The sequence below is a fragment of the Nansenia antarctica genome (assembly GCF_963989245.1).
Source record: "Nansenia antarctica genome assembly, chromosome: 7".
NCBI classification, from domain to species: Eukaryota; Metazoa; Chordata; class Actinopteri; order Argentiniformes; family Microstomatidae; genus Nansenia; species Nansenia antarctica.
In genome coordinates, this window is record NC_137677.1 from 47,253,330 (window position 1) to 47,276,504 (window position 23,175).

The window sequence follows — 23,175 nt, forward strand, 5'->3', positions numbered from 1 at the left end:
GGCATGATGGAGAGGGTGTGTGTGTGTGTGTGTGTGTGTGTGTGTGTGTGTGTGTGTGTGTGTGTGTGTGCGTGTGTGTGTGTGTGTGTGTGCGTGTGCGTGCGTGTGTGTGCATGTGCGTGCCTGTGTGTGTGTGTGTGTGTGTGTGTGTGTGTGTGTGTATTCTGCTGTGCAGTGACAGACCAGAATGTGTGTGGGAGGAGTGCATGGAATGTGTAGGGTGATGTATAGTGGCCTAAAGTCAGGATAGCCAGATGAGAATCAGTGGGAGGATTTATTTTAGAGAGAGAGAGAGAGAGAGAGAGAGAGTGTGTATATGTGTGTGTGTGTGTGTGTCAGTATACAGTATCTACATTAAGCTCTAGGCAGCGCTCTCCTCTCTCTTGTCACCGGCTGCCTTGTTGCTCCTCCTGTGCCCAGTCTTGCCATTAGGCAAGTGGTAGTAAATATTTTCATAGGCAAAGGATTTAAGTTGGTGTGAAGATGGGAAACAATCACAGTCTCTCTTTTTAGTGTTTTCCCCTGCTTTTATATTCATTCTATGCATGTATATGTTTTTATATATGTTTTTATATTCACTTTATGTTCTTATTCCTGTTGTAAAGCACTTTGAGCTGCATTTCTTGTATGAAAGGTGCTATATAAATAAAGTTGTACTTACTTACTTACTGTGCCCCTCCTCTTCATTCTGCATCATTAAAAAGTTAGTAACATAACTTCATGTTCAGGTCTGTGGCATTTTACATAAACCTCTATGCGTGTTTCCTCTTGTGATGTGAGGATCTGTTTATTGTTGGGTGTAATCTCAAACTAAATGTCTTCACTCCTACATCCCTGAATATAATTAGAATTAAAAAATCATGTTCTGACAACAATTTCTCAGGAAATCTGAAATTGCTATGCTTACTGAGCAATCTATAAATAACCATGGTTATGTTTAAGTTTAAGTTAGGGTCTCTATTCAGCGATTTGTTATAATATATATTAATAATAATAATAATAATAATTATTATTATTATTATTATTATTATTATTATTATTATTATTATATGGCCCCCAACCCCCTACTATATAGGTGTGTGTTATGAGTCATCCCCCAGAGTGGATCCCAGAATATGTGTGTGTGGTGTGTGTGTGTGTGTGTGTGTGTGTGTGTGGGGGGGGGGGGGGGGTCTGGTGATCAGGGGGGTATTCCACGAAGCTCGATAAAGTTCTAAGCCTCGATAAAGTTCAAAGCCTCGAAAATGTTAGCTTGCGTTCGGTGCCATCAATGTGGCTCAAATAATTAGCTGCTTGGTTGAGCTCCTTCTGAGTCAGATATAATTAGCCTGCTCCCGACCAGGCTAAAACACAGGCTATAGTCATCCGTGCGTCAAAAAAGGCTCACAGGCGGAAACTAAACCCCGAACGACAGTTCCTCATGTGTCTTTTAGGAAATATTATTTCCCACTTCACACGAGATAGATAGATTAGATAGTTTGACTGTGTGATAGATAGATAATTTGATATTTTGAAAGTGTGATCGATCGATAGATAACTTGATATTTTGAAAGTGTGATAGATAGATCGATAGATCAATAAAGAAAAGAGTGTAAAAAAAAAATTATTGTCTCAACTTGCATTGCTGTCATCACAGCGGTCTGGCTGGCATAGTGGTTAAGGCAGCCGACTCGAGTTCCAAAGGTTGCGAGTTCGAGACTTGACTAAGTCATTCTTTTTTCTTTTTTTTTACATTTAACCGAATATTTCATGCAAAGGTTTCAAACACCATTGTAATCGTGTCAGTTCTTGTAAATTAGCCTGCACCATAATTTTATAGCCTACATACTTTTTTAGATGAGATTTTAGATTAGATTCAGACAACGAAATGCAGTAAAAAGTGCGTCTGAAGAGGGATTCGAACCACCGATATAAAATGACGAATAAATCCTATGGCAGCGGTCGATACCACTAGGCCATTGTGGCGATATGACGGTTTGTAGCCTGCTGCGGATATCACCACAGTAGTGAAATTCATTTATTAAAATATGAACATATAACAATAACTGGGGCTAGTATGACCTACGCATTTAATCGGTCAGCAATTTCTTGCCAAACCATTTCCCTCGCCTTGTTAATTGCGGCAGTATTGCACTATTTTACATCTTATTTTTCCGTCTTCATAAAAATCAATAATTCGGAATGCTGCGCAAATGTAGTACCCCTGCAGAGTGGAGTATCTTCATTTCGACAGATCGACTCTTCGGGGCTGCGTATGTCTGCGTGCACGCGCCCATATCGAAGATTTGTAAGCCTGTCTTCTGTGAACACTGATGACACAAGGCTGATCCTCGTTCGAGGAATCACCTGAGGCTTGAATTCCAATCTCGAGTTGCCTGAGCGCCGCATTTATTTATATCGCAGCTATACTGATCCACCTTTAGTGGAATGACCCCCAGGTGCTGCTCTCTTTGCTCTCACAGTAGGACATGGGGTCTGAACCCTAATCCATAATACAAGAGTCACTGTGGGGGTCCCATGTTTCTCCCTTTCTCTCTCTCTCTCTCTCTCTCTCTCTCTCTCTCTCTCTCTCTCTCTCACACACACACACACGTCAAAACACACACACTAGCACGCATACACTCTCTCTCTCACACACACACACACACACACATGTAGGCACGTCACACCCACACACACACACACACTCTCTCTCAAAGGTCATTCTAAGGACAGAAGTGGGAGAGAGAATAACTCCAATTTGAGTTGGAAGAGTACTGGAATTGCACTGGTCTATTTATTCATGATGTACTGTCTTAGACTCAACCATCCTGTGTAGAATATTCTCCATGCTATAAGTCCACATTTGCACTTTCCAGTACACCATTAACTCAGGTATAGTACTCTTGTCGCCAAGTAGACATTAGTGGATGAATTAATTAGCTCCGGAATATGTGTGTGTGGTACTCATGAGGAGACTTACTATAAGGCCTGGACCGTGTGGCTGTCACCCAATGTGGCTGTCATTAGTGTGTCTGGGACACTTCCTGGTAGGAGGGGGAACCAGGGAGAGGTTTAATGAAGCTGCTATGGCGGCTAATTAGAATCCTCTCTCTGCTCTGTCATTAAAGAGTTTCTCGGGGAGAGGAAGTAGCGAGACTAAATTGCCGGGGAGTTTTCATTTGCACTCTATGCGCAGGTGTCTCTATGTGCATGCATGCATGTGTGTGTGCGTGTGTGTGTGTGTGTGTGTGTGTGTATGTGTGTGTGTGTCCCATTAAACAAAAGGCTTCTGAGAAATTAGCAGGAAGTAGGTAGATATCTTAAATCGTAAATTCATATTTTTTTCTTGGGAAGGTTGGTTTTGTTTATTTGCATCTAACAATGAAGGATGTAATATTCTGTCTGTGTGTGTCATTAAAGCCCTCTGTGAAGTCATACTGCAGATCCCCTCTCCTCACTCCCATAGACAGTCAAATGACCCCAGTGGGTCCTGTCCTCATTGTACAGTGGTGATTTATCACATTAAGGTTACTGAGCCTGGTCGCTCTGAATGGGAAACAACATGCTGTGTGTGTGTGTGTGTGTGTGCGTGTGTGTGTGTGTGTGTGTGTGTGTGTGTGTGTGTGTGTGTGTGTGTGTGTGTGTGCGCGTGCGTGTGCGTGTGCATGTGTCCACTGACATTTTATGGTAATGACAACGACGCCATCAGATGCCAGTGGAAATCGCTCTTGAACCCTCAACTACCTGCCACTCTCTCTCCATCGCTCCCTCCACCTCTCTCCCTCAAGACCTTCGCAGCCAACCGGGCGCATGTAACATCTCTTTACCCCCCCCCCCTCCCTCTATCCCCAGAGCTCCTGACAGGCTTCATATGACAAACTATGATAGGCAGGCCTCTCACCGAGGGGGCATTTAGCAGCGAGGAGCCAAATTGCACAGCACACCAGTGTCCAGCTGCGGCGGTGACAGCTTTAATTTGGGAGTTGGCGGTCAACATGATTAAAGAGCCACGGGAAGCTTTCACACATGAGCCTAGTTCAGCTGCCCAGCCATACACACACACACACACACACATGCATGCACACACACACTCACACACACACACACACACACACGCACACACACACACGCACACGCACAGACACACACGCACAGACACACACAGACACACACACACAGGAGAAACCACAGGAGGGCATTAGCATGTACGTGTACACACACACACATTCACACATTACAGCCATATCTGCTAGTACAGGCAGGAAGGCAGGCAGGTAGACAGATACTGCAGGCAGGGAGGTAATACATATTTAGAAAGACAGGTATGCAGGTGGGCAGGTAGAAATACAGGCAGATAGAAAAGCAGGCAGACAGAAAGGGCAGAAAGACAGGCTAGAAGGCAGAATCATGCTACTTCTTTTCCAGAGCACAGCAGACTGAAGTATTTAGATATGATTTATTGATCATTTTGTGCATATTAGTTTACCCACTGTGTTCTTAGATTGCAATGACACATTTTACACTCTGTGATCTGTTGAAATCCAATAACCCAGAACGAATCATGCTGATGACTGTAGCCGATGTTTTGATTTGTAAAACTTGAGGGAGTATTCTCCCGGCATCCGAATGAAATCCCTCTTATGAAGTAATATATCCAGCTGTAATGAATTTCAACTAATCAGACTCTTCCATCTTCTATGGATCCGAATCCAAATAAAGATGCAGAATAATTTCTCTCCACACACACACACACACACACACACTCAGGACTTTGAGAGTTCCTCAGAGATCAGGTTCATTAGTAAAATATCAGCCAGTGGCGTTGCCATTCAACACTCCGAGCGCTCCTATTAGGGCAATCTGAATTAATTCTCGCACACCGCCCTTCTCTGTTATCGCTCCCCATAAAAACAATGTATTAAAGCGGAATGAGTATAATGGTAAAGGATTTGGAAATGTAGCATCCGTCAGCTTCTTTCCACATAGCCGGTAATTGATATTTGAGGCCTGTTTTGCGCCAAGCTTTTCTGAAATGAGCTTTTTGAACACAGTGGAAAGAGCTGAGGCGGTGCAAATGGAATTGCCTGTGTGTTCGTGCATGAGAGGGTGGGATTATCCCGGCGTAATGTAGGAGTTATTAAACACTATTACACTCCATAGATCAGGACTGGCTCTGTATATAGTGTGTGTGTGTGTGTGTGTGTGTGTGTGTGTGTGTGTGTGTTTGGTGCACGAGCGTGTGTGTGTGTGTCCATGCACTTCTTTATAGTGTTTAATATAACATACTGTCATTAGGAGGAAAGTGGAACTTATTTAAGGCAAGACCCAGGAAATTAAATGGCCAATTTGAGTTAATGTAAATTACAAGACCCATCAACATGATTATCATACGCATGTACTGTCTTTTCGTTTCATGTACCGTAAAGGAGGAACATGAGCACTTAGTTTAGGAGACGTATTCAACGTAGTCCGGAGTAAATCAGGCGTAGCAATAGCTTTTTATTCCTGATATTTGTCTGGGTTCATTTTCTCTTTTAGTAAATAGTTTCAACACAGAGTCCTAATTGAATTGTGTCTACACATAATAGTACACATTCCCGAGTGCATATCCTGGCTGGTGCATATAAGAGATTTTCAATGCTATGTCAAAAATGCTATGTGCTGGTACTGTAAGTGAATTTGAATTGGCAGGTTGTTACTGTGTGTGTGTGTGTGTGTGTGTGTGTGTGTGTGTGTGTGTGTGTGTGTGTGTGTGTGTGTGTGTGTGTGTCTGTGTGCATTTGTGTGTATGTATGCGTGTGTCTCTGTTTGTGGGTGGCACAAACCAGTACCAGGTGCCACACACATCCAGCCAACAGAAATAGCTGTAATAAAGCGGCTGGCATAGCCCAGTCTACCAGCATGTGTTTGTGAGTCAGAGCGAGCTTGTCAGTTGTGCCTGCATCGGTCACATTATTAGGTGTCACATAGTGACTGTGTGGTTGATGGCTCTTTTCCACTAGAGCCTGGAAGGGGGACCATTGGGCAACGAGGGAGAAAAGCAGGAAACTCATCCTGACTGACTGACTGACGGACTGACTGACTGACTGGGAAAGTTGATGTCTTCATGTGTCAATAGCTCACTGTCAGAAACACAAGTTTTGCTATATTCTCCAGTGCCTGTCTCTTTACTATCATACTTAATTCAGTGTTAGGCACGGTAAAGTAATGTATTCACCATAGCTACAGCTCTGGTATCAGAGCCAAGTGGTTCAGACTAGAAGGTTGAGTACCAGCCTTCTGTGCTGAAGTATTCAGATCCATTGGAACTTTCACAGAAACCCAACTCATCCTCCCTCATGAACCCTCATCATAAACCCTCGTCTCTCACCATGCCAGCTCTCAAGACATTTACAAGTGTGCATCTCTAGGTACAATTACTAGGGATGGACCCGAATAGGAATACGTTATTCGGAAAAGCACAAATAATGTAATGGAAACGGATCAGATTCTACCCAAAGTTGCTTCTTATTATTCGGGGGAAAAAGCCACGATTGATGTCTGTGCATCAGCTCATAAAAATTATGTTTCTATGCTATTATGACAATGTGAAATCAATTTGATGTTTTGATGGCACAAAAATTGCATTGCCAATGAATGTTAAGTTATAAAATACAACATTTGCCAGATTTAATGTGACTTCCGTTATAAACCACGCCCACTTCCGGTCTTCTATCCCAATCCAGATACAGATAGTTTTGTTGGTTGAACCGATAAAGATACAGATAATGATGTCTCTGTACACCCCAACACACACAGACACACGCAATTAAAGCAAAGCTGTAAACAAGGAAACCTGGAACAAGGAACATGGAGACTGGGTTCATATCCTCACTTCTCCAGGGCCCTGTTGTCATTTTCACTTCACTGTTGCAATTATACATTTTATGCCACTGTCCATCATTACTGCAACTAAATGCATTCAATAAAATGTATTACCATTAAATTACCAGCATTCACACTCAATGTGCAATTATAGCCTTTGAATAGCAGGAGGGGGGGGGAACAGGGTTGTCACTTAAGCTAGTGGCTAATTACGGCATATCCTGCGAATGAGATGGCCTTGGCAGGATGGGACAGCTATACAGGCTGTTTGTGTACAGGCCCAGCCAAGGCCTGCTGTATAATTGCTTTAGCATGGTTAGAATTGGCAACAACAAGCCTACTTCAGTTTACCTGAATGTCTCCCTCATTCATTGCAATGTGTCAGAAGCAGATGGGAATTCAAATGAAGCCCTGTTGTGGCTCGGGGGGATACTGATGGTTATAATGAGGATTGGCCATGTGAATTCCCCAGTCGTATGGTGTTTGATGGGTTGTATTTGCAAACACAACTTATTGTGAGTTCTCTGCAATGCAGTGAAGTACGGTAGGATTGTGCATCGTCACATTATTACCACTGTACTTATTACCACAATAGTAATACAGTACTACCGGTACTATATGATAGTTTAATATAAATAGAATGATTTCATATTCAGTGCACGGTTCAATTTCATTTGGTAGTGATGATTAGCAGACAACAAGTTTGGCTTTAATAATAAGCCACATAAGTTGAACAAAGTTGAGGTAGTGATTGAGTGTGAGAGTGAGTGTTGCTGATGCTGTGCACAGTGCTCTATAGAGATCATTAATGAGGAGATCTGGCTCCATTTGCTCTCATTCTCTCCTAATTACCAGCAAATGCTTCCTGCTACTATAACGAAGTAGCATTTCATCATGATGATTACAGTTGGAACAAACTTCCTCCTTGCTAAGCACTTTTCGGGGAATCACAAACTCTGCAGTCATTTGATGACAGCCGAACACTGTCCAGTTTATTAACTGATGCTATAATTACTAACTATAGATGTTTTTTTTATATGACTATACTCTATGATACTGTAAAGGATATACAGTCACTCAGTGACATTCTATAGAAAATGCAAAGATAGCTCACATACTGTAACTGCAGCTTTCACACGTCATACTGCTCTTGGTCGGTGAATGATCACAGGCACGTCGGATCTAACTGGGTTCTCACTGCTTTACTGCCAAAGTAAAAATAAGTATTCCCACAGTTAATCTTGCAGCTCTGTGTGTTGTTGCTGGTGTCATTTTCCATCGTCGCACCTTGGAAAAACAGCTTAAAAGACACATCTGAGTTGTCAGTGTTCGTCAGTGTTGAGTTGTTAATGAAATAACACACAAATCCCCCCAGTGACAGCTAGAACAGCACACTACACTATAAACAAACCCCGTTTTCTACATTTAGACATTTCAGCTACTGCTACTGCCCCTAGAAACGTCAGTCTGCAACTCTACAGCACCATCCAATCTCTCTCATCTTTTTTTAACATTTTAAACCAGTTTTTTCTTTCTCACAAAAAACAGGAAGCGCGTAAAGTGGAAGCGGGAGCATTAGAATGACAGTCGACTGTCTGCCACTGATCTGCCGCAGATCCTTTGCTGTATTTAAGCACCTTTGAAGGGTTTTAAGTCTCTTTCAGATTGCCATGAAGGCTCTGTGAGGCCTTTGTTCCTCATCTCTTATCTTCTGTGCCAACAATGGCAGACGCCAGCTCAGCTAATGGCCATATGTCTTTGAGAAATGTTCAAGAACTGCCTCACTTTCCTTAGGCAGCAGAAAGGCGGCCGAAACTCGCAGTGCGTTCACAGTCGCAAATGTGTATGCATCTGCCGCTATATGTTATGCGCCTTTGTCACATTCAGCTGATCTGTGCTTCCTATATTATATTACTGGGTTTTAGACATTTGATTAGTGGTGTAATTTATTAATGTGGGAGTGGCAGATGAGAGAACTGAGAGCAACACAAAAGCAGTTAAAGTGACTGATCCTTTTTAATTCTGTTCACTTCCATTATTGTTGTTTTGAGGGCTGTCATGCCATTAACGTGCCTTTTGTTTGTTGTGTTTTGGCGTGGTGGGGATGTTGTTTATTTTCCCTGAGAGGGTTTTATGCTAATGCGACCTCTGGTGAAGATCATTCGGTGTGATTTAACACGGTTTTAAAACTCCGATCAGCATCAATCATGTGGAAGAAAGTTGGGGTGAGTCACAGCAATCTTCATAACACCTTATTAAGAATTCATTAACTTGCTTTTGCCCATTAGGAATCCATATACACTGCTGCATTCTCTCATCCTGGGAGGCAAATGGCATGCATTTTCCAAGTTCGATCATTCGAATACGGATAATGTAGATAATACAGATAATGTAGATAATACATATAATGTGTTCTATGGGAGGGAAGAACAGTGCTTATCGGCAGCTATGTGGGGTTATGAGCCCACTGCACCTACTGTCCTGTATAGGCCTCTGAGTAGAAGTTAGAATACTCTAACTCTGCACCTACTGTACTGTATAGGCCTCTGAGTAGAAGTTAGAATACTCTAACTCTGCACCTACTGTACTGTATAGGCCTCTGAGTAGAAGTTAGAATACTCTAACTCTTGCCGTTGTCACCATGGGAGCTTGTGTGGAGGCACTAAACTTTGTTGACTTTCACAGAAAATAAACTTATTCAAGTAAAATATAATATCCTTAAACTTCTGTTAAGACAAGGGGCAATATATACATTTCCAATTACATTTTTAAAAAGTGGATAAAACAAATGGTGATAATAAGTCAAAATAATAAGTCTAACAAAACGTATTAACAAGCAACAGTGGCTTTTAGGATTGTTGATTTAAACGCAATTCCTTTTTTACCCTGAGAGCAGAACAGCTGACCAACAACCTGAATTGACAGGCTACTGCGAAAAAGAAAAATCAATGAAATGTAAAAAGAAAACAACAGTAACAAGCAAAGCGTTGTTACTTTCGGTTGTTGTGTCAACCATAGACCAGTGATGCAAAAGACAGAGCGTTTGAACTTCCAAAGTAAAGGTGAAGGGCTAATAGAAGCTAGTCAGTTGTGGGCTGTAGAACTGTCTCTGTCTCACTGAATGTGTTGGAACATCCTAATCCGAGTCAGAGGGGTCTGAATGCCCGCCAGTTGAGTACCTTGTCTCTCTGGCATTGCTCTGCCCATAAAACCCTGGCATTACCGTCTACCACCTCGCCCTCTCAGGGGTCTGGTTTTGTCTCACAGGGAGATTTAGTGTGGAACTCTGCTCCTCCTCACTCTGCCTTGGCGGTAACGGATGTCTTCTGAAAGGTTTACTACTGTGTTAGTTCATTTGGCCAAAGACTGTTTCTACACAGTGATAAACATTTCTCTAACGGAGCAGCACCGCTGACCTCTGAAAGGTCCATAAAACGGGGCTGTTGTCAGATCTCTGGCTGTGATAATGTCACTGATATATTACTGACGGCGCTGCCACTGGATGGACCAGTGCTGCCTGTGTCTGAAGCCCTCTCCTCTCCTCTGTCTCTCTGTCTCTCTGCTGGATGGACCAGTGCTGCCTGGGTCTGAAGCCCTCTCCTCTCCTCTGTCTCTCTGTCTCTCTCTCTCTCTGGATGGACCAGTGCTGCCTGTGTCTGAAGCCCTCTTCTCTCCTCTGTCTATCTCTCTCTCTCTGTCTCTCTGTCTCTCTCTATCTCTCTCTGTGTCTTTCTCTCTCTCTCTCTCTTTCTCTATCTCTCTCTCTCTCTCTCTCTCTCTGTCTCTCTCTGTGTCTTTCTCTCTCTCTCTCTTTCTCTCTCTCTCTCTCTGTCTCTCTATCTTTCTCTCTATCTCTCTCCCTCTCTCTCTCCGTCTCTCTATCTTTCTCTCTGTGTCTTTCTCTCTCTCTCTCTCTCTCTTTCTCTCTCCCTCTCCCTCTCTCTCTCTCTCCTCTCCTCTGTCTCTCTGTCTCTCTGTCTCTCTCTCTCTCTCTCTCTCTCTCTGTCTCTCTATCTTTCTCTCTATCTCTCTCTCCCTCTCTCTCTCCGTCTCTCTATCTTTCTCTCTGTGTCTTTCTCTCTCTCTCTCTCTCTCTCTCTCTGTCTCTCTCTCTCTCTCTCTTTCTCTCTCCCTCTCCCTCTCTCTCTCTCTCCGTCTCTCTATCTTTCTCTCTCTGTCTTTCTCTCTCTCTCTCTCTCTCTCTCTTTCTCTCTCCCTCTCCCTCTCCCTCTCCCTCTCCCTCTCTCTCTCTCTCTCTCTCTCTCTCTCTCTCTCTCTCGCTGATTCCATACTCTAATTCAACAGTCAGCACCGCTAAACCAAGAAGGCTTTGCTTGTATGGCTGGAGGGCAACAGTTCCCCCCCCCAGTCGGAGGGAAGGTAATATCACTGTGTGAGGCGGAGCCGGCTACGAGCAGCTTAACCCTGCTAACATGCATGGTAAACAGCCTCCCTTTTGCAAAGCCAAGCCTTGTTGATCCTAAATGCCATGTTGAGATTGAAATCTGGTTTGTAATAGCTGAGATTAGATCCAGTACATGAAGGTGGAGTGTACAGGGGGGGAAAAAGCAGATGCCTGTGAAAGAGATTTCTGAAATGTCAAGTTGTATACACAACAGAGGGAGTGCAGCCGTTTGAGGAAGGGAGAGAGAGAGAGAGAGAGAGAGAGAGAGAGAGAGAGAGAGAGAGAGAGAGAGAGAGAGAGAGAGCCTGACGCCATCACATCTGACACAAAATCCCTCCACTTCCCACTGTTGGGCTGGCCTCAGCGCTAGACGTGTGAGTTGAAAGATGGACAAAGTAATGATGATGGCGGGTTTGAGAGGTGGGCTAATGCAGAATTGCAAATCAGTGTTATCTCTAACAGCGATCTGCTGATGAGGAGTCTGGTCTTAGAGTGATGGAGAGGAGAGAGGAAAGAGGAGAGAGGAGAGGAGAGGAGAGCGGAGTACTCTCCTGTCGAGGGGGGCTGAAGTGTTGCACCTGATTAGATGATTGACAGTTGGCAAGGACAGGGTTTTTTAAATGTGTGCGCTACCGGAGCAGTACAGTATATGCAATGTTTGGTGTTGACATTTTACTATTTAAAGCATGAAAGCATGTTGTTTTGGGTTTGTTGTTGTTGTAACCGTAGACATTTAATCAATAGCCTATCTTACAGTACTCTTGACTGTAAACTACATTGACAAGATTCTTCTGCTGTTTTTGTTTGAGAGCCTACATGAATAACAGGTTGCATAGCGTACAGTAATAACATCACCCATGTGGTCGGGACTGTTATCTCCCAGAGGAGGAAATGATAGATGATCTAATCTATGCAAGAGTGTAATGGGGAACGGGACCGTTGTGTTTTCCTAATACTGTATGAATGGCAGGTGGAACCATAGATAGTGAAGACATGTCCTATTTGCCTTCAGCGCAGGAGAAAAGCAATATGGTGCAGGGTTTTTCATCAGGGAGGAGAGATGAGGAGATAACCAGTTTGTGTGGAACAGGAATGGAGGAGAGAAAAAAAAGGCTCATCTTCCATACGCAACGCTCCCAGGATGCATCCCACCTACCGCGCCGCGATATCTCATCTCCACATCTCCTCACGCTTCTTTCTTTGATTTCAAGAGCTGAACTATTCTGCAACATTTGTTGATGTGGTTCTGCAAGTAAATGCTGCAGAATTGTGCTTCTCTTGGAATTGTTGCTCTTCGCCGACGACCAGGAGATATCCATCATCTCCCCCGACTCGCAGGGGATCCCACACAAAGGCGCAGACTCACACAAACACACACACACACAAACTCACGCACACAAAGGTCCGAACAACAGTTTAGGAGTAGAGAGGGTCTCAGGATTAGAGCTCAGAGACTGCTTAATGTGAAGGGATTGACCGAGACGGACAGACAGACGGACGGACAGACAGACAGACAGACAGCGATGGAGACAGACAGGGAGATAAAAAGGCAGAAGGTAGGCATATAGGGCAGAGTAGGCATGTAGGTAGAGAGACAGGCAGTGAGAGGGAAGGACAGCATGGGTGGAGAGCTCCTCAAAAAGACAGACAGACAGACAGACAAACAGAGAGACAGACAGGTCCACTCCCCAAACATCTGTTGTGGTGTGAGCCAGAGCTCACAGGCTGCTCCGGTTGGGTCACGGTCCAGTGAGTTTGTGGAGAGCGCTGTCCAAGCTGCTGCTGCTGCTGCTGTTGCTGCTGCCTCTAGTGCTGTATCTATCTCAGGGCCTGGGTTTGAGTCTGGGCTGCTGGATGACTTCCAGAGCTCTTTAACCTTGGGATGAGGGTCCAAAATTAGTCCAGTACCCCCGGGCCTATGGGTCAAGTTATAGTATTACCCTACCCCAGCTAGCCCCTCCCTGTCCTACACACACAAACACACACACCACACACACACACACACACACACACACACCACACACACACACACACACACACACACACACACACACACACACACACATACACACACAGTGTTGCCCAGACGTCTCCTGACGTCTCACTGAGAGCTATGGCCCCACAGGGACAGATATTCCAAAACTCCTCCTCTCTCCTCTCTCTCTCACTCTTTCTCTCTCTCTCTCTCTCTCTCTCTCTCACTCTCTCTCTCTCTCACTCTCTCTCTCTTTCCTTTCTCTCTCTCCCTCTCAAGACAATTTACTATCTGCAGTTATGTAATATATGTGTTACAACATCAATAACAACAATGGTGGCTTTTATTCGATAGCCTTGCCTTGATGGCATGACTAGTAAATATCAACTTCTATCTCGAAGGCAATCATTACAGGCCTTTAAAAAAAAGTCTGTTTTTCACTGCAGCGTGTTCCTTCCGCAATTCATCACGAGCCAGCGTGCTCCACTAAAGGCCTTGGCCTGAGTCCTCACAGACCGGGCCAGACAGATTGCAGCAAAACGTTAGGTGTGTGTGGTGTGTGTGTGTGCCCATCCCTGGGTTCTCTGAAGGTCAGACAGCCAGTCATTAAGTTGACGGCCTAAAACAGGGGAATAAGTGAGTGGCAGTTTTTGACTGAAGGACACACATGTATCAGGGGTTAATGACACAGGCAACCTTGGAGTTGCTGCAGGGGGACGTCACTCATCATGCTGACACTGGCACATGCTGTGCTATCTGTGCTCCTCGGCCCTCTCCTAATTGTTCACGTTTGATCTGAGTGGTCGTGGTTTCAGGGCTCCTCGTCTTCCTGCAGGTCCATTTATCAGAGGGAGAAATGGAGAGACACAAAGGCACTCAGTGCTTCAAGGTGAAGCCCTCAAATGGCTCAGCTTGTGTTACCTTGTTAAATCGATGTGCACTGTGACAGCACAGGCAGAAGTAGAATTCTCTAACTGCGCACTCTAACAGGAGTGTGTGTGTGGGTGGGTGTGTGGGTGTGTGTGTGGGTGTGTGGGTGTGTGTGTGTGGGTGGGTGTGTGGGTGTGTGGGTGCGTATGTGGGTGGGTGACTGTGTGTGTGTGTGGGCATGCGTGCGTGTGTGTGCGTGCCTGCCTGCCTGCCTGCCTGCCTGAGTGCATGCATGGCACACGGTCTGTTTTTGGCCATCTGTTAAAGGATATCATCCTGGCCTGAGACACTGGGGCTTTAGGAGCAGGCTGCACAAACAGAGGGAGGTCAGACACATAAGACAGTGATAGAGGAGAAAGAGGGAGTTTTGGACAGCGACCGAAATTGATCTTTTTGGGGTTTTTGTTCTCCCCTGCCTTTACTCTCTCTACCTCTTCTAATGATGTCAATGAGAGGGGAGGAGCTTGAAACAGCTACACATCCTTCCCTCTTCTAGCATTATGACAGCCAATGGCCCCTGGCCCTTGCGTAGATTACTTTTGTCTTGCGATGACTGATGGATAGACGATTCTCTTACTTAGACAAATGTATTTTTTGGTCAGTCGCTTTGGATAAAGGCGTCTGCTAGGATGTAAAAGTGTTACTGACAGGGTGAAGAATGCTGAGCATACCCAGCCATGTCCAGTATTGCCATCTCCTGTCTCTCTCTCCCTTCACAGCATGTCAGCCAGGCTTCTATAAGGCCTTCGCCGGGAACGTCAAATGTTCCAAGTGCCCCCCGCACAGCTTCAGCTACGGAGAGGGGGCCGCAATCTGCCACTGCGAGAAGGGCTTCTACAGGGCTGAGAAAGACCCCCCAACCATGGCCTGCACACGTGAGTACCCCAGTGACTAGACTGGATCGGAGGGGGTTGTTCCGCTGGGACCGAGAAGTAAGGATGGCTACTACGGGTCTTGTAGTACTGGATGTCCAAAAATTAAACCATAACTTAACTTGTTATCGTTTAAAGTTGTGCCAGTTGATCTGGGCTAACGGTAAAACTGAATTGTCAGTGTCAATCAGTGACGTTCAATACCTTACAAGACATTCATTTCAGAGATATTTGCTCTTATTGAACCTAGTATGAAAGACTGACTGCCTTAGCTAAAGAGTCAGTGAATCAGTATGGAAGGGGTCTCACTTTATGTGCCATAGGACAGTGATCAATCTGTGGCCCCTAGCTGAACACACAGGGGAAGGATGACACACGAAGCTATACATTATCATCAGCGGGATTAATTGCTGCCCATTGTTCTGGGTGAACGACTTTATAAAGTCAATGATTCACAGTGCGTCATTACAGCTTTATATTAGCGTTGAATCACAGTTTAACTGGACTTACTGTACAGTATCCAACCCTAATTAAAAACCCATTGTAGAGTAGAGGCTATGGTGATAGGCTGGAGGGCTATGTCTGAGGGCCTCTCTGGGGGAGAGAGGGTCTTAAAAGCAGCACAAAGCTTTGCTGCTTTGGATCCTACCAGCCATTGACACGAGCCAAGTATGCTAATATGATAAGCGAGCATACAAGGGAGTCTGGTGGAGATAGAAATTGGAGGACTGGCTCTTTGTAGTGCATGGAATGTTAATAGGGCATGGTGTCAAACACACGTGGTTTGTTACTATTCCTCAGTCTATGCATTACAATGAGTCGCCCCGGTCCCTCGATTACTGCCTCCGCCAGCCTCCCCCGGTCTTGAGGCAGGTAAACGATCTCGTTGACCGGTGAACTGTACCGCCGGTGGCATTCCTGATTCCCGCCCCCGGTGCGGTGGCTGCCGTTCTCATGAGGAAAAATGATGTCTGTGATTTAAACCTGGGGAAATCAGGGGGGGTTGAGTCAGAAGGGTATTATCACAGTGATTGCCTGAAAATGGTCCTCCAAGATGGGTCAAGTAGAACAGGAGATTAGATTAGATTTGATTCCATTACATTGGTTTTATTACCTAGTGTGTTCATAGTGAGAAAAAGACGATCATATTTTCCGTTTGTCCATTTGGGGGGGATTGCTTACCTCATCATGGGATGGTGAGATTGCTTCAGTGTTGTATTAGTTTTCATCAGTCAGGTTATTAGCCAGGTAAGCTGGAGTGCAGTCCAACAGCACCCAATACAGAGAGAGAGCTTAGAAGGCTAGAGAGAGAGACAGAGGGAGAAGAGAGAGGGGTGGGGGGTGAGAGAGAGAGAGAGAAAGAGAGTAAGCAAGAGGGGGAGCAAGAGAGAGAGAGAGAGAGAGAGAGAGAGAGAGAGAGAGAGAGAGAGAGAGAGAGAGAGAGAGAGAGAGAGAGAGAGAGAGAGAGAGAGAGAGAGAGAGAGAGAGAGAGAGAGAGAGAGAAACAGAGAGAGCAGTCATCTTCTGAGTCTCTACTGATACAGATCTCCCCTCGGAGGAGAATGGGAGCTGATTGATGGCAGTTGGCTCCTGTGGGCCCTCTCAGATGGAGAGAATGGCGATAGATAGCGCTGATAGAGGAGAGAAAGAGAACGGACAGATGCTGACAGAGGTGGAGGAGGTGGAGGAGGAGGTGCTCCCTTCATCTGTCCAGAGAGATCCAGACAAAGCCGGTCTGAGGAGGAGAGGCTTATGTATGGAGGGCTTTGGCTAGGGGTTGAGGGCTGGGTGAAGGGGGGGAGGCAGGAGAGAGGGTAGCGAGGGTAGGAGAGGGGCACATCCTTTTGTCCAGGCAGACAGCGAGCTCGGCAGGACCGGAGTGTTCAAATCCCCCTAGGCCTTTTAACTCTGCCCCGCTGACAGCTGGCAGCCTGGTGCACACTGCAGCACAATACCTTTATACCTGCTCACACACATACTGTAGACACGTATACACATACACACACTCGCACACACACACACACACACGCACACACACACACACACACACACGTGTGCGCACACACACACACACACACACACACACACTCATGCACACTCTCATTCAAACTCACAATGGAAATTGGCGACAGACTCACTTCAGTTGATTTTCAGAGACAAAGCCGACACAAAATGACAATAGCAAAAAAAAAACATTTGACCATGAAACTCTGAACACCATAATGCCTGATATTCAAAGAGATTGTCGCTTACCTCTAAAAGCGTGCTGATTTGTGCATCCATCATTTCTAATTACACTCACGCTCCAAGATTTCTAATTACGCTATCTGATTCCTTCTCCAACAAGACCGATTGTGAGTTGGGGAGAAACTTGATTAACGTCTGTGCTCCTGGTCTGTTAAACCTCAGACTGTATCCCCCCCACCACGTCTCTCTCTCTCTCTCTCTCTCTCTCTCTCTCTCTCTCTCTCTCTCTCTCTCTCTCCCTCTCTCTCTCTCCAGGCCCCCCGTCCCCCCCTCGCAACGTGGTGTTCAACCTGAACGAGACCTGCCTGATGCTGGAGTGGTCTCCTCCCAGCGACACGGGTGGACGCAGGGATCTGACCTATAACGTGCTGTGTAAGCGCTGCGGGCCGGAGCCTGACCAGTGCTCTCTCTGCGGGGAGGTGCTGCGCTTCCTGCCGCGGCCCCAGGGCCTGACCAACTCCACGGTGACGGTGATGGACTTCTCCGCCCACGCCAACTACACCTTCGAGATCGAGTCGCAGAACGGGGTGTCTGACCTGAGCTCCTTCCCAAGACCCGTGGCGGCCATCACTGTTACCACCGACCAAGGGGGTGAGTACACAAAAAACCCCTAACTCCCTATGACCCCTGACCTCTGATCCCTAACCGATAATCCAACCCCCATACCCTATTGGGTGGCTGTGGCGCAGGAGGTAGAGCCGGCGTCTAATGATCGCAAGGTCGGCGGGGGGAGCTGGCCACGTGTCGAGGTGTCCTTGGGCAAGACCCTGAACCCAAATTGCTCCCAATGAGCGGGCCGGCGCCTTGCATGGTAGCTTGCTGCCATTGCTGTGTGAATGTGTGTGTGAAAGGAATGAGAGTGAATGAGAGGCCATGAATGAAGTGCTTTGGAATAAGGTGCTATATAAGTGCAGTCCATTTACCATCACTGTCAATACTGACCAAGGGGGTGAGTACACATGAACCCCTAACCCCCCCCCCCATCCCTGACCTCTGACCCCTAATCCCTAATCCAACCCATGGCAGACATCACTGTCAACACTGACCAGGGGCTGAGTACAGTCAGGGCCATACAGTAGCTATGTGGCCCTGTCTTTACACTGACCAGAACTCACCTAAATAACTATTCCCATGTCTATGACTCAGGACAAAATCAATCTAGAGCCCCTAGCTCCAAACGACTCTGGTACTGTCAATCTGAAAGGATCAGGTTGGTGTAAGCAGCGTAATATCTAGCGGTAGACGTCGGAGGACAGGCTCATTGTACCGCATGGAATGGAATGAGTAATGCATTAACCCTTAGAAGCAGCACAAAACTTTGCTGCTTTGGGTCCTACTAGCCGTTAGCAGTCTTCATAGATTAGCCTCAAGCAGGGGAGGCTGGTGGGGGTAGAAATCAGAGTAATCCATTGTAATACATGGAATGGAATGAGGAATGGTATCAAACACACGTGTTCCACCAGCCTCACCTGTTCCAGCGCTACCTCAGTGTCAGCGCCGCTACAGGCATTGTTGTGTCTTAGCCTCACATCCTAAGGAAGAACACTGTATCCAGAGGAGCCCCTAAGGAGTGGGGGTTTATTGTCTTGTCTAAGGCACTTTGCTGGAAGTGTAACAGTGCAGTCTTATGTACACCGGTTACGCCTCTCATCTGTGATTTACAAACATTGTTTTTTTCTCTCTCCGTGGTGGTTTGAAGGAACAATGTCGCAGGGAGTGAATACATTATTCGATTACACTCGGGGCAAACTGGAGTCCACAGACAAGTCCACAGATCACACTGTGTAATATCCCCCTGTTCATTTCATTATCAGACACTCAGGCGCGGGCAGGTGTCAGCTCTGGCTCGCACACCATGAAAGTCCTCAGACACTGTTGGATCTCCCTCTCGCGCTCCACGCGCAGTCGTGCTCAGAGAGGGTTTATTTCGGAGGTGAAAATTAACACTCCCTACGACTACACCAGACGGTCTCTCTCCGAAGTGAGGCTGAATATGTTTAGAATCTCACATCTCGCAGCCGCTGAATTTTGCAGGGGTGATTATGCGTGCGGGTCTATTCCTGAAGGGCTGCGGAACCAAGTGTTTTAACGCTCCCTTAAGGTGCTATACAGTACTGTATGTACTGAAGGGAATGTGTTCCCTCTTGTTCCCTGAGGTGATACTAGTTTCGTCCCATTATTAACACATGGCTAGAGAACATTATTTGCTCGCCAACATGAGCGGACCTGATAGGCTCATTTAGTACCCAGCATGCCGCTTACTGGAACCATCACACACTCACGCGCGCGCTCACACGTACATGCACACACACACACACACACACACACACACACACACACACACACACAGAGTGACATGAATGTGATATAAAAGATGATGTCATGATAATGTCATGTCAGGCATTACTTTTTACCCTGTGTCATAGTGCAGTCACACCCAGTGTAGACATGTGATATATATCCACAATCATTCATCTTTACAATGCACAGACATATACTCATATACTGTATACACACACACATTCTTCTCTCTCTCTCTCTCTCTCTCTCTCTCTCTCTCTCTCTCTCTCTCTCTTTCTCTCTCTCTCTCTCTCTCCCCCTCTCTCCCTCTCTCTCTCTCTCTCTCTCTCTCTCTCTCTCTCTCTCTCTCTCTCTCTCTCTCTCTCACACACACACCTACTCACACAGAGACACACGTACAGTGTGAGGAGATTTATAAGTCATTGGGATTAACAGCAGGGGTACCTTGGCCCAGAGTAAATCCTGTCACATTTTGAGAATGAGATAAGGGTCTGGGGAAATTATGTCAGGATTAACGGGCCTAGGCTTCCTCCAGGAGCATGGCGCTGCCTTTATCTGGCTGATTTAGGATAACACAATCACCCATTTGGACAGAAAGGATCACTCCTGCTCACAGTGACAGACGCATAAAACGAGGCACAATTGGAGAAATGAAGAATATGACAGGTCTTTCATAAGAACACATCACCCAGTGAGCCCTCCCAGACATTCTGTGACATATCCCACATGATCTCGATCACGCTCCTAATACCGACTTCGTAGACGTGCATTAATGCAGTGATGTATTTTGGAGTCTGGGTTGGGGGGGGGGGGGGGGCCCTTCCTCTGAGAGATGCCGTGTGGTTTAGGAGGAGAGGGTTTGGGGAGTGAGATATGATGTCGTTTCAGATCATTAGATAAGGGGACAGGAATAACTTTTTGATGGTGTTTTTGTGATTGATTTCACACTAAAACCCAGTCCCGGGTAGGGGGAGGGTGGGGCGGGGTGGGGGGTGTAGCAAGTAAATAGATAGACATAGTATATGAGATATACAAATATGAGATGAAACTTGATCACTTGATCTCTGCACTTTATATTTATATTAATTATGACTCTTGCACTTTGATGTTGGTTTGCACTGTCTTGTCCTGTCTTGCACCTGTCCTTCTGTAAACCGTGCTCCATGGTACCAAACCAAATTCCTAACATGTTTACATGTCATGGCAATAAAAGTCTTCTGATTCTGATTCTGATTCTGAACATTCAAACACACCAAAACGTTGTCCATTGTCTATTGTCCCTCTGTATTAGTTGTGATAAACGTTTCGACACAGTGTTGTTAGACCATGCTACATATTGGACCGGCCACTATGATAAAGGTATTCAAACGACAGCGTCATTACAGAACAGAAAACCAAGGATACCTGGTATAAGGACAAACCATTGCGCGTCTCCTCAACTCCCATCTCTAGTGAGCCACTGAACAGCAGTTCCTCTGAGCGGTTAACCTAGCATGTCCTCCCTGAGCCTACACAATATGGCCACCCAGGTGTCCTGGGGCGGATTGCTTCAGGGAGGTGGAAATGCCCTGCCAGGTGACTGGGTCATGCCTGACGTAACTCAGGAAGCCGCAGGGGGGGGAAGAGGCGGGCCCAGCTGTCAGTCGCCGCCGCAGCAGAGGGTGATTGACGGCCCGGGGGAGTCGCGGCAGATAGGATGTGGAAAGTTAATTGAATGTTTGGAGAAGCGAAGTGGAAGACAAAGCCCAGGAGATAGAGAGAAAGAGAGGGATGTTCTGAATGTCTGGAGAGGTAAAGGAGAGGGATGGAAACAGAGACAGATGGGACGGGGACGGGACAGAGAGACGGTGATAGAGAGGAGACCGAAAGCGAGAGAGCGAGGTAAGGGGGAGGAAGGGGAGGGCCCGGGCACCGAGGGGGAAAGAGAGGCAGAAGAACAGAGAAATCAGAAGGGAAAAGGGGATACAAGTAGACGTGATTACATGAATATGAGAGGGCGGAGTAGGGAGGACAGATACATGAACAAAGAGGTAGAAAAGAGTGAGGATGAGAGAGAGGGAGGGAGGGGGAGACTAAGAAGGAGTAAGGAAGGTAAGGCGAGAAGACAGGTGGAGGAGTAGAGAGAGGAATAGCAGGAGGAGGAGGAGGTGCCCTAGAAAAAGGAGTTTCTTTAATCACTGGAAGCAGCTGGGTAATTGTGTGTGTCACCAAAGCAATCAGGGACAGATCGAGTTCTCTCTTATCAGGAACACATTAGAACATGCTGCCAGGGACTGGGCTTTAATCACACACTCTCCACTAGAATAAAAAGGAGAAAGTGGAAGATGAAGCGTCCCGGAAATGTCTGTTGATATTGCCCAGTATATACTACAGAGAGGACGGCTCATTGACTGTTGAGCATCCTGATCCGGTTACCCCCGTCTCTACCTCCGACCAGCTGTCTGTGTGTTTATGAAACACGAGACGCCTCTCTATCTCTCTGTTCCGCAGGCGTAATGATCTCCAAAGCCCAAGAGATGAACCCGCGCTTCAGACCGAACCGAACATCAAGCGTGCTATCAGACATAAGACACGCAAATGTGAAAATGATCTTTGTGTAGAGTAGTGCCAGGGTGACAGTGCCAGAAGTATTTGCCAAGCTGAGATTCGATCGCCACGGCCATAGGGACAGAGCGGCGTTCCACAGCATATCTCTGGTTGACACATCCAGCGAGCGATAAACAGAGCACCCCCGCGCCAAACACAGCAGCAGAAAGGCACGACATTTACTGACCTATTAAACGGAACTTTATTACCGCAGCTTTGTAAATGTGTACTATTTAGAGGAAACCCCAGAGAGCTTTGAAGTCTGTTGTAGAATTGCCATTAGACACACATTCAGAAGAGAGCGGGAATCAGATAAACGTTGTCGCTTTTTCGATTGTGCTAAAAAAGAAGTAGGCAGTCAGAACAAAGGGCATAGGGAATGATGTTTCGGAGCGGGCTGCAACACCTGCAGCGTTACCCTCTGCCCCAAGTTATAGGCCTACAACTAAGGCCCTGAGTTTTTTTCCAGGTCAGGAAAAGCTCCGGGCCCCACCCTTCAGATGTACTCCTGGCCAGTGAGGTTGTGATGATGAGCCTTCCGTAGATGAATGGTGTGTAAACGGCCCGCCTCGGCCCCAGTCAGCCCTCTCCCGGGCGCTACACCACGCTCTAACTAACTATGACAAATTAGCCCCACACTTAATTACCAGCCAGGGAAAATCACAATGATGTTTATTGGGCGAGGCGTCATAAAGCAGCGTCCACGCCTGGAGACCAAAGCGGCCCGGCCTCGCCAGAGTGGGAGAACACTAATAATAACAACACCATACAAATTGGCTGTGTGAAATGCTGTCTGGGCCGGAGGATGAAAGGTGACTTTCCCGTTTGAATCAATACGTGCTCTCTCTGTTCTCCTGTGCTCTGAAGCGGCTCTTCTGCCTCTGATGCAGATTGCTCACACGGCAGTGTTGAGTCGTACTGGTCCTTTGTGCTGAGAAACAGCACATCCTGATACAACGGTGCTGTCGTATGTGGGATTAGAGTATAGAATAAAAGTGTTAGTCTTAGTTTCA

General features: G+C 46.2%; 1 protein-coding gene across 1 annotated transcript in view; it reads left to right on the top strand.

Annotated features, from left to right (window-relative positions):
* LOC308162176 (ephrin type-A receptor 6-like) overlaps nucleotides 1–23,175 on the top strand; it is a gene marked incomplete at both ends in the record, with an annotated part of 122,634 nt that overhangs the window by 49,404 nt on the left and 50,055 nt on the right. Inside the window, 2 exons of the mRNA XM_080536301.1 lie at nucleotides 14,876–15,031; nucleotides 17,531–17,866. Coding sequence (XP_080392427.1) covers nucleotides 14,876–15,031; nucleotides 17,531–17,866 — 492 coding nt within the window. The remainder of the gene's footprint in view (nucleotides 1–14,875; nucleotides 15,032–17,530; nucleotides 17,867–23,175) is intronic.